We start from the raw sequence: 12,756 nt of genomic DNA, 5'->3' as shown, positions 1-12,756 counted from the left end.
TAACTGTAGGGAGATCATCAAGGGACAAGGCTCTTCACAGTGGTCCATGGCAAGTGAGTTCTCCATTCTTCTCTCAATTAATGAGTTTTGCATTTTACTTTCTCCCTACATCTTGCTGAGGATGGGGAGTGAGAGAGCAGCTGGGTGGGTTTCTGGTGGCCAGCCAAGGTCAACCCATCACAATCCCCCAGGCTGAAGCCTTAAATTCACTGATACGTATCTGTGGGAATTCAAAGTGGGAATTCAAATATAAGGTCTGTTTAAAAATTAGACAAAGAATTACAGAACAATCAGTCTGACTGCAATTCAAGGGGCAAGCAGAAACATAGCAAAGAGTCAAACAAACAATATGCTGGTACACAGAAGGTGATGAACAACCACCATCACAGATTTGTGGGAAAAAAATAATCTTCCAAATCTTGTGGTTAGGTAAGTTGTCTCATATGTTGGCAGCAAAAATTTTTACACAGACTTATCTGACAATCTTTGCAAGTAATCCAGGGTAACAAAAACTGAACTAAACCTTTAAGAAGAAAAACACTGTCAGAGTCTCTCAGTATTGTATTCCAGCCATTTATCAAAGGTGTACTGACAAGGAAGAGAGACTACTGACAAAGAAGATCTTCTAGGTCTGGTACTATTTGACATTTTCGTTAATTGACTGCATGAAGGGAAACAATAAATATGCAGAAAGAACTAGAGAAATGCTACAAAAGAATTCACAGATGGCATTTAGAAGTAAGGGACTGGAATTATTTTAGAAGATAAAGAGTTGAGACTGGTTTTCAAAAATTAGGGAAACTATTCCCTACATTTAGAAATAATTGAAAACATAAATACAAGCAATTTCTGTCTATAGATAAGAATCTTGGGTTATGGATGATCACAAAATGAGATAATGGTATCGTATTGTTGCAAAAACAGGCAAATGTCATAGAGGGACATATAAATGAGAATTTTATCTTTAAGATATGTGAAATAATTCTTCTATTGTGAACAAGTAAGGCCTGCAGAACTGTGCCCAGTTTTGGACACTACCAACTGGCAAGGAGACAGCCTGTCAAAGAGTAACAAGAAGTATCAAAGATGTAGGAAACATGGCTAGAATGAAGAAAAAATGTGGAAATGGCTGTTGTTTTATACAGAGAAAAGAAGACTGAAGCAAGAACACACAAAGTTTTTAGATATGTAAAGACAACAATAAAAATGAAAGAAAGAAAATTTACATAAGCAGTGTAGGTCAAAGAGTGATGTGTGTAGACTATAGAAAGGTGTTTTAGAACCAGGAAAGAGTTTTGAAGAGTTAGGAAAAGTAATCACTGGAACAGATTTCCTGTAGAGGTTATGGGATCCTCACTGATGAAATGTTTCTGCAATATGCTAGAGAAGTACCTGTCAAGGAATAACTTCACTATAGCAAGAGAAGTAGGTCTGCAAAGAAACAATTAAAAAGAAAACAAAAACAAAAAAAAATCAAGGAAAAAAAAAGACCTCATCTCTTTAATGCCAACTTCTTTATAAATACTAGAAAATAATTAGTTCAGGATACATTCTTCATAAGTGGCTTGTGGTATGACAAAAGGACTTGATTGTGATACTCTCATTCAATATCCCCATCCATTAGTCTGAAATACACCTTAAAATTTAAGTGCTGCCTATGTTAGTTCATTTAAAATTCACTTGACAGTCCTCCCATTTAATGAATTTGGTGTTCTCCCATCTTGGGAACTCTCCCTGGATTTCTGAAATTATCCAAATTTTTTCCCATCTCACCCTGTTTAAGGATTCAGTTTGCAATGGGATTCCAACCTGTTTGGTTCTTTTTTTTTTTTTTTTTTTTTTTTTTTAAGTTGCTCTGAAAACATCCTGGCAAATAGCCGTATCTTTCACTAATGGAGGAATTCATGTCCTTATGGCAGATACTCTTCTACTGAAGGCTGAAGCCAAGCTTAGACTCAGTCTTAAATTTTATCTGAGGTCTTTTGAGAGCTCTATTCAGTTGTAGGTGAAATCCTCTGTGTTTTGTTGTTGTTGTTGTTTTGTTTTTTTTGATAAGTCATGTGCTTCAGATATGGAAGCTGCTGTACACAGACTCGGTATTAAGTTTGATTTACCTTTTTAATTGTTTAATTTACCTTTCTAGATCAGCATTTCTGAGGAAGAGCCACTTCTATTAGCGAACTAAGAGCTTCTAATGACATAGCCAGCAAAGACCAGAGATTTGGCTAGAGCTCAGTCAGCTGTGGTTCAGGCAACACATTTACCATCCACGTTTAATAGCTGCTCTTCTCTACTCCTCTTGATGTAACTGTCTAACTTTAGTTGTTCCGTTGTTGAAATCAGATGCGTTCATTAACACACAAAACGGTAGTTGCTAACTAGAGTTCATGTTGAGGGGAAGTTACTGCAATTTTATATGAATTGCAATATGCTTAGGCTATATACTCAGCTATACTTAATTGACTAATTTAAATGACTGATTTGCTAATATTTATTTTCTTAATGACATTTTACTCTGTAAAATTTGTTACAGAGATATGAAGATTAAAGTTAAAATAGTTTGTCTAAGTTTAGTAAAAAAGTAGATGGTTATAGTGGCAAAACAAAATCACTAATCGATATTACATTTGTAGGACTATTTTATTATTATTATTATTATTTAGGAAATCAGTAATAAGACAACTTACAGAGAGAATGAAATACAGCGTTAAATCTCTTCCACCATGCAGTATTCAAACATACACCACCAAGCTAAAATTGGTTGTATGTACCTAAAATATATCCTGATCACACACTTGAACTTGAGCATGACTTTTATTTTTGCTGTCCTCATCTAGGTAGTCTGTAGCCCCAGGTCCCCAGGGGCCCAACAGTTCCAGTACAGAAGGCTAAAGCTCCTTTAGGGCAGTTTCTTTTTTCCACACCATTTTGTTCCCGTAACTGCATATTTGTCTAGACACTTGCATCATGGGATGTCCCAAATGTCTTGTAAGGATGTCATGGTATTACCATATCAACTTCACATAGTGTTATTAGCCTTAGAGTTGTACAGTTCACAAAAAGTAATAAAACCTTTCTTAAGCCCAAGAAATGAAGGCTCATACCTTGCTGACATACAAGTATTATTTACCTTGATCTTCCCCACAGATTTGAAATTTGTTTTGTCTTGCACAGACCTTTCAATATTGGATGCCATTCTGCTAAGAAAAAAAACACTATTACAAATTAAGAGATCACGAATACAGAAGCAAAAAAAAAGAGAGAAGACCACTTCCAGCTGCCCATTTATTAACCTGTGCATTCACATTCTAAATACAAGCTCCTGCTCCTGAATTCTTGTTCATTTTGTTCACTCTCCAGTAATCTGCATTCTTGGGTTAGAAGCTCAGATGTGCTTTCTATAACTTTTGCTGTGGTTCCCCTGGCAGTTGCCATTTAGCTCAATTAGTATTATTTGTTCATTTATCTATTTAATGATAGCATTACAAAAAATGTGACGTATTCCCCCTGCTCCAATAGGCACCATGGCCATGGTACAGAAGGACACACTCCTGAGGGCTCACAGAGGCCTCACGGAAGTCCTCTGCACAACATCCCTGCAAACACCTGGCTGTCACACGGCTGCTTGGAGATTCAGGGGTCCCCAGCCTGGAGCTCGTCCCTAGGGACGTGTGTGTGCATTGCCCTGGTGGCAACAAACTGTGAATCACAACTGCTAGGAATGCAAAGTTCTCCAAAACCCCCTTGAAGTGCCCGGCACAGAGCACCCTGCTAGAAGGGGATCCCATGCATCGGGGGTTCCCTGCCCCTCTGGCTGCTCCAGCGGCTCTTGCATGACGAGGCAATGCCAGCAAGCACTGAAGTGCCCGGTCCTCCTTTGCTCTGCTTTGTGTTTCTTAAGTCCTGTAAAGTCTCTGTGTCAGCAGTACTTCAAACCATAGCTCAAACACTTCTTTGAAGGGGTTTAAGTGATACAGTCGTTTATCAGCTAGATACTATCCTCTAGAAAGGAAGAATTAAACATGACTTGGTTCATGAGTGACTCATGTCTCTGCTCTTACCACTTATTGCAGCATTTTTCAGATTTAATTCTTCAGGTCCTCTTGCTTTTTTACCTGTTTGCAACAGCAGCATCTGGCTTTGTGAATTGTATCCACAGGATTATTATACACCAGGATTTTTCCAAGTTTTACTTCTTAGTCCAATTTTCTTTGGCTTTAATAAGGTAATTGTTACCTTCTAGGCTGCTATTTGCCATCAAATTCCAGTTTTCTAAAGTTAATACTGTAGCATATCACATACTTCACAAAAGTGTGATACCGATGTGGAGCGCCATCAGAAACATTGTATGCCCTCATGAAAGCAGATAATCCCTGCAGTTGTACAGGAAGTAACAAGAACAGAAATCCCACTTTTTCTTTGTAGTCTCAGAATAACCTTGACAAAGGGAAGAAAGATACATTGGCTGAAGAATTCCAAGTATCTCACTACAGAAATAGCACAATTCAGAGGAGAGGCAGCAGGGCATTTAACAAAAAAAAAGAGGGGGGGGGAGGGAGGAGGAGGGGCTTTACATGTCTTCAGTAAAACTTATGCAGAATGAAAAGACCAAAAATGGATCCTAAAATAATGGCTCCATTACTACACAGGCTTTCAGTAGTGATCTCATGTTGTTGCAGAAATGACTATTTCACTCCTTTTTTTTCCAGTCAACTTACATGAATGTGAATGTATTTTTATAAATTCACTAAAAGTTTCACATCTTTGTAACACTAGAGGGAAAATTACTAGCAGGAAACAAGTGATATAGAGGTATTTTTACAGATGCATTTTTATTTTTAATAGATATTTCTCACTGAGTTGAAGTTTTATGGCATGGCACCATACAGCAAATGCAACCAAACACAGATAAAGCAAACAAACAAAACCACAGTTCTATAAATTTTATCAGAATTCAGTACTTGCTGTGCTATATAGTATTATCTGCCTACAAGTTCTGGAATCCTTTCTATTCCTGATGCTTCCATATTGCTCAAAACAATTAGTCACCTAAAACTTCAAGCATTTTCAACTTCATCTTGTTCTACTTTTATGAGCATTTCTTAGTTAATACCTTAAAATTTAATGTTTCTGTACTTCCTCCTACCTTATGTGGTGGTTTCATGCCAATGGGCAGCTCAGCACCACCATCACACCATTTCTCACTCCTCCTCAAAGGAAAAGGGGGAGAAAATATGAAAAAAACTCATGGCTTGAGATATCATCAACTACTGTCACAGGCAAAACAGACTCAGCATAGGGAGATTAATACAATTTACTGCCTATTACTAACAGCCTGAAACAGTGAGACACTAAAAGAAAACTAAAAACACCTTCACCTCCACCCACCCTCTTCTGTGTCCTCCCACCAAGTGGTGCATAGGAACAGGGAATGGGGGCTGCGGTCAGTCCCTGACGCTTCGTCTCTGCTGCTCCTTCACGGTCACTCTCTGCCCCTGCTCCCCGTGGGGTCCCTCCCACGGGATGCCGTCCTGCCCGAACTGAGCCTGCGGGGGCTGCCCACAGGCAGCAGCTCTTCCAGAACTGCCCCAACATAGGTCTGTACCACTGCAGCACACTGGTCCAACACGGGTCCCCCATGGGCAGCAGTTCCCCCAGACCCGCCAGGGGCTCCTCCACGGGCTGCAGCGTGGAGATCTGCTCCGTGTGGGACCCATGGGCTGCAGGGGGACAGCCTGCTCCACCAGGGGCCTCTCCACAGGCCGCAGGGGAACTGCTGCTGCGTGCCTGGAGCACCTCCTGCCCTCCTGCTGCACTGAGCTGGGGTCTGAAAGGGTTGTGTGCAGGTCTCGTGCTTTCCCACCACCCTTCCTTCAACCTGCTCCCCCAGAGGCCCACCCAGCACCGCTCCCTGTCCCGGCTCTGGCCAGCAGCAGGTCCCTTTTGGAGCCATCAGGAGCTGGCTCTGATGTGACATGGGGCAGCTGCTGGGCTCTGTTCACAGAGGCCACCTCTGCAGCACCTCCCAAACCCCCCACCCCAGTTACCCAAACCTTGCCAAGTAAGCCCCAAATCATTATATTTATCACAAAGTACAGGCAGAACATCACACTATTTCAAGAGCATGAAGAGGAACTGAAGGCTATATCGTGCCACACTTACTACCATGCAATATATAATAATCACATGAGAACATCAGTATTTTCTTCTAACTTTTTGCTGAGCTAAAATTTGTTTCCTATAACAATTAAAGATCCTCAATGATCTTTAGTAGTTGTCAGGAGGAATGCTGCCTACAATAACCTTTAAAACTTCATTAGGGTGCTGTGAGTTGGAAGTGGTGACTGAAAAATGTTTTACTTCCACCACAGTATACCAGCTTAAGCATATATTTGTGTATTTATCTGCAGATTCTGTGTATTTATGTGTGTATTTTGTGTTTTGTCCATGCACTTCTCAAAATGTAATTAAAAAAAAATCTGCATCAGCTCTTTCCAAGATTAACTGGTGATAATCTTCATGTATCTCAGCAATTCAAAATTACAGGAAAATCCTATGATAAAGACAGTAAATTAATGAAACAATTTCTTGATTTGCATATTTGCATAATAGTTTACCAGTGTTAGAAATCCTGAAGAACTATACTCTGGTACCAGTCAGTCCGTTAGTTCTTCTTGGCTTACAGACTTGCCTCTCACTAAGTACTGAAGGTAAAGGGAAGTGCTTCTTCATCCCAAAATAACCAGTTTAATAAGAAGTAGATAAGATCAGTCTTGTTTAAAGGGCGCACCCAAAAGTCAGCTTTTTCTTTGGTACATAAAGATTCCTTACAAAAACATAAACACTACAAACACTACATATAGCTAATTCTGCGAAAGTCACAAAGTTGTGTGTGCTCTATTATACCCCTTTAAACAGAGCAGTTCTTTTCAATAGCAACTTAAACACCAGAAAATAATTTTAAGTATTATATAAATGAAAATCTTGGCAGGCATATGCCTTTCATTGTATTTAGTTATTTTATTTTTACTAACCATACTCAAAAGAAATGCACAGTTTTCAGTTATTAATACACAGTTTGCTAGAAAATATCCCCTTCACGTTCTCTTCAATAAGCCATGTGCTCAAATGTTTGCAGTCCAACTACAAGTAGCACGTGTTTTCTTCTCCCTTCCCCCAAAGGGACTTTTTCTACTTTAATATAAAGTATTGTAAACCTCTTATTCAGAAAGCAAAATTCAGAAAAAAACCCTTCTTAGTCAAACATCTTTCAAAATTGCTGTCTGGCGTTGCATAACTTTATGCAGTTTCTTTTGGTATAGCAACCCTTGCATTTTTTCCAACAAGTTAGGTCTCTGTGAGTATTTTACATTTAAGGCAGACAATACACAGCCAAGAAATACATCATCAAATATTTGTCGTGATATGGCATTTTCAGTAGACGTTATCAGTTTTTCATAAATCATCGTGCATTTCTTATTTCAGAAAGCTTCTTTGTTGTGTAACATCAGCCTTTTTCTAACAGTCTTCTTGTTCTTCCGAACTTCCATTCTTAATCTCAGAAGTCTGTCCTCCAGGTCTATCCTCCAGATCATACATTCCTGAAAAGCTTGCTTTCTTTACACAAGAGTTACATTTCTTCATACCTTATGCAGCAACATCTTTTTTCACACATATCAAGACAGTTGGCCATATCTCAACCAAATGTAAAAATCAAAAACTTGATTTCTAAAAATAATTTTACATTTTTTTACAGTTATTTGTCTGTACGTATAATAATTATAATCTCAATTATGGAAGCTTTTAATCAATACCATGACTTGACAAAATTTGGGTTTCTTTTCTTGAAAATCCATTCCTCATCTGCCTTATTACATGACTGTTGCAAGGTTGTGGAATATGTTTAAAATGGATTTTGAAGCTTAGCATATTTATACCGATAGGCAACAAACCAATATTAGACAATACTTGTTTGCAGAGATTTTTTAAGATACATTGTGCACTTACTGAAAAATTCTTTCACTTCAAATATAAGTGCAAAGCAGTAGTTAGGATTTTAATTCTACATCATAGCAGCAGTCATGTATGCATAAAACAGCACTTTTCCTACAACAAATCACAGCATTTTGAGTAGCATATTGATTACACTAAAGTGTGACAAATGCAATGCCAACTGAAGAAAGATTCTAAAACAAAAACTGATTCCATTAATACAAAGACTATACAAAAATATGGCATTATACAACTCTACTGTAGATCTGAGAGCTTCTGAATTGCAGGGTTTTTTTTGTTTTTTGGTTTTTTTAAAAGGTTACATTTGGCGTTAGCAAATTCAGCAAATCACTGCATTTACATCTTCAACAGCTTTTTGAGAAAAACCATGATTCTGTCTGCACCAGGACCTAAACATTGACACTGCAGGTGATCACACATCCCCTGAGTCCTAAGCACTACTTGGTCCTATTCACCCAGCTGAGAATACTCATCCTGAATGATCAAGCCCTTTGCACAGACTTGTTACAATGGACTAAATATGTTCCTGACCAACAGCACACAATTATACTGCAGTGTAAAGATATGGCTTTCTCTAAAATTATAAAGTATTTAAGTAAAAAATCCACAAAAACACTTAAAAATTATCCTTGAGTTCCACACTATATCTAAGCAATCAAATAGACTATGTAATCAGTCATACTGTAGTAGAACAAGCAAAAGACTTTTTATTCACTTGAAAAAAGAGCAGACTGGAAGATCTCTTCATTGCATTACACAAACCTCCCTGAGATTTTTACATAAATTATGTTTAGTCTACTATATATTGGAAACCAATTGGCTATTCAGTGTCATACACTGCAAATTTTAGATAGTTCCTGCATATGTTATCCCAGCTAAAATGCTGTTTCAATGCTTTAAAGCTTCTTCTCTTGCTACCAAAAAAAAAAAAAACCACCACATACACACAACTGAGACTAAAAATTCAAAGACATTTCTTGCATGAAATTTTTAAATCATCTTGAAAGCAATGTATAGAAATAGAGAAAACATGTTAAATTGAACAAAGCACTTTAAAATTATTTGCAGCTTGAAAACTGCTTGTGAAATTAGTTTAAAAATTATCTATGCAAGTGTTTGGTGGCAAGAAAACCAACAGAAAATTTTATTAAATGCAATGGGCAGAAAGAGGGTTGATGTTGCCCCTTCACTACTTAGCAATCTCCCATATTATACAATCAGAATTTGGAACGAGTGATTGTGGGAGAGAAACATCATAGTGGTACAAAACTTTGCAATACTGGCACAATGTTAATTGAATAAGGAATTTTTACTTTTTCTTTTTAATTGAGGTACTTAAACTTCTGATAAGATGGATGTATTTAAATCATAAATCTTAAGGAGGCCTCACAGTGAAGTAACTCCTCTATTTCACATATTCACTGCCACAAATTTCAGAAATGAACACTTCATTTTAAATACAAATGTGCATTTCAAGAGTTTGCCAAGTTGTGTAGCTTTGATTGAGCCTCTCTCAGCAAACATCCAAGAAGAACCAGCATTGTTCTTTGCAACAATATCTAAGTAAAAAAAAAAAAAGATTATTTGAATTTAAAATAAACAAAACCTGATGCCTTTACTGCTTTGAGATACGAAATTATTCCCCAAGTTTTATGCTTGGAGGCAAAAACCAAACAGTTGCCTTGTCTATAAATTTGTTAACTTATTTCAAAAGTGGAATTACACACAGTAATCTGTTCAAGTAGCTTTAACCTCCTTCCAGTTATCAATAACTGGGATCATGTTCTTGCCCCTAGCTGATTGTGGAGCAACTGCGCTTATATTTCCACCTTCCAAATGGTCTTACGTTGGGTTTCACCACAGAATAAAAATGAGATAACTTTGGGTCAATTCACTGGAAAATTGACCTAAGGTGTTTGCAACTGGCCATATCAAATACTGCGACATAAGCATTATTTTAGGGTACTGGAAGGAATGTATAAGATGATGATCATGACATCAAAGTGAGCAACTGGGAAAAGGAGGGCATTTTCTATATTTTTAATTCTGTTTTAAAGTTTCCAATTTATAGATACACTGAGAACTACATGAAAATTACAAAGATGGAAGGAATAAAAGAAGTATTTAAAAGCAATATGTTTGGCTTTTTAATACTCAGAAACAAACTGAAGACACTGTCTTGTATAAAATGGCTTCAGTTCTACTTGCTATATTACATCTTCAGATATGTAAAGGGTATCCAATATTTAATCAAGACAGGAAAAGAAGAGTAAGAAAAAAGAAGAATATTTGCTTTTTCATTTTAAATTAAAATTTTCACATGGATAAGTTTTCTGGCTGTCCAAATGAAAAACAATTTGCTCCCTTCCCCTAAAAATACTTACATCACACAGCCTATTCTGTCTCTTTGCATATATTGCTGACCAACAACTGATTCAGACAGGCACAGTAAAAGTTGCCAGATTACATAACCACTTCCATTTCATTATACAGAGAAGCCATTTCTGCATCAACAATGAAAGTTATAAAAGTGTATTAACAAACACAAGCCCTTGTGCAACACACAAAACAGGGTGCCAAGTCACTACAGACTCGTAGTGAGAAGACTAGGAGTCTTTTCTGTGTATCTCCGTTTCAACAAGGAAATACGCTGTCTCTTAATTTCTTACTCACACCATATTTTCAGTCACCTCTTTTTTGCACTGCCAAGTAAGGCAAATAATGGTGTTGTAGACTGACCATATATTAGATTATTTCATTTAGAAAAATAATTTCTCTCCCTATTGTTCTCATAGTAACAAATATATCCTGATAAAGAAAACCAGCAGGATTCCTCAGTTTGCAGATTCAGATAGGATATTTGCCACACAGATTTTACTCCCAGGAAAGATAGATGCACAAGTGCACATATGTCAATTATACACAGCAGACCAAGTACATTTTGTTCTGCATCACAATGCATCCTCTTAAGGAGGGACAGTTTTCTTATCCACCCATGTTGTCCCTTATATGATCCACTCGTTGAGCAAGATCCCTAAAGGTGGGGCGCTGGGTAACATTGTTGTTCCAGCATTCTTTCATGATAGCATAAATCTGGAGGAGAAACAAAGAAAATCAGTATTAGGCAAACAGACATTACAGTTAATAGTTACTCTGAACTGGTCCAAGAACTTTAACGTACATTTCTCCACATTCTTATATTAAATTCTTCATTATCCTTGATATCTAATCAGAAAGACAGAACAAACTGAACCTACTTCTGGTAAAAATGGATTTGAGTGAACTTTTTAAAGATATTTCTATTACAACAGGCATTTGGCCACACTCTTTTCCTACATATGCAATTGATACCTGATCACAGAACAGGGTTTCTATGCCAGCCTCTTTATCTATACTCTTCTCACTAATTTAACCCAGATCATTACCAACTTCTCATACTTCCAACACTTTCTCAAGTATTGCTGAGGAACTCCCTGCAAGGCTTGCAAGACAAATGTAGCTTTCAGTTCTTTCGTTTTGAGCAAATCTGGAATTCCTGCATTGACCTGAAACTAAAGCAGCTTGTATGTTACAGACATCCAGAAGATTTAAGATCTGTTATGACTACCCTCTTAGGATCAAAATGGGAAGAGCAGTTTCTGAAAGAAGAGAGGCATTTCCATCTTGCTTTGATACCTGAAGTATTGCGAAGATTCCAGCGTCTGATATTTAGAGTATCAATAAAACACATTCTGTATTATCATATAAATACAACATTCAGGTTATCTATGAAAAGCTAAACAATTCAATAATTGTGATTCAACAATTGTTGTACTCATATGTATAATAGAAGAAAGGTTACTTCAGAGACTTCTCCTTTAATTTTCTGTATACTAGTTCTTTCCCAATGGCTTCTCTGCCCCACTTGAACCATTCTTTTTCTTCTAGATAACTTGACACTGATCTCTCTCCTGTCTCTAGGTTTGAATGAATTATTTCAGGACTTACTGCCAAGCGTGTCTGATCTTAAAGGGATGCAGGATTTGGTCTGAGCTAGAAGTTACACAAATAAAACATTCTTTCCTTACTGATTCACTTACCCAGCCCTACTAGTTTGACTCAAGCTGAAGTGCCCCCTCCTCTAAAGAACAGAGAATTAAAAGACTTAGAAATAGTAAGTATTTTTTAAAAATACCTGGAGTATTAGCAAAATAAAAGAACACTGAATTAATGTGTGTGCTGAAGATGACTTTACAGGCATATAAAATTCAATATCTATGAAAAACTTGCATACAAATCTAAAGGCCCTGACCATATAAAATCTGATTCATATACTTCATTGTGCCTACAGACTTCAGGTAGCTCCTGGCTGAGAAAGCTTGACAATGAATAATATACATGATAAACACGGGTTGTTTTCCTCTGCTTGAGGAGGAAAGAGCAAGAGAAAGGAAATAATCAAGATAAAGATTTTTTTAAATCTTGGAATTAAATGTGATTAATTAAATCTGAAGAAGCTTTTTTTTTTTTTTTTTGCTAAACTTTAAACATGTCAAAAAATCCACTGTGCACAATTTTCAACAAGAATGTTTATATGGAACTTCTATGGAAAAAATTCCATATGCTAGCTTCATTGCTTTAATAAATTTACATTTTTGCAGTAGAAGCCTGAGTGCTCCACTACAGCAGTCAGCCACAATAATCCTATTTTGTATATTTAGAAGGACTACATACTAGGCTCCTGAGGGAATACAATCTAAAGAA

The 12,756-nt window shown here is 37.1% G+C and overlaps 1 protein-coding gene across 2 annotated transcripts in view; it reads right to left on the bottom strand.

Moving 5' to 3' along the window:
* Positions 1-6,994: 6,994 nt before the first annotated feature.
* JAK2 (Janus kinase 2) overlaps positions 6,995-12,756 on the bottom strand; it is a 93,022-nt gene continuing 87,260 nt past the window's right edge. For both annotated transcript variants that reach the window (XM_066987657.1, XM_066987658.1), the window contains exon 25: positions 6,995-11,106. In XM_066987657.1, coding sequence (XP_066843758.1) covers positions 10,999-11,106 — 108 coding nt within the window. In that variant the 3' untranslated portion in view covers positions 6,995-10,998. The remainder of the gene's footprint in view (positions 11,107-12,756) is intronic.

The sequence above is a fragment of the Anser cygnoides genome, chromosome Z, assembly GCF_040182565.1.
Source record: "Anser cygnoides isolate HZ-2024a breed goose chromosome Z, Taihu_goose_T2T_genome, whole genome shotgun sequence".
Classification (NCBI taxonomy): domain Eukaryota; kingdom Metazoa; phylum Chordata; class Aves; order Anseriformes; family Anatidae; genus Anser; species Anser cygnoides.
Note: the sequence above shows the minus strand (reverse complement) of the source record. Positions and strands in the feature narration are given on the sequence as shown.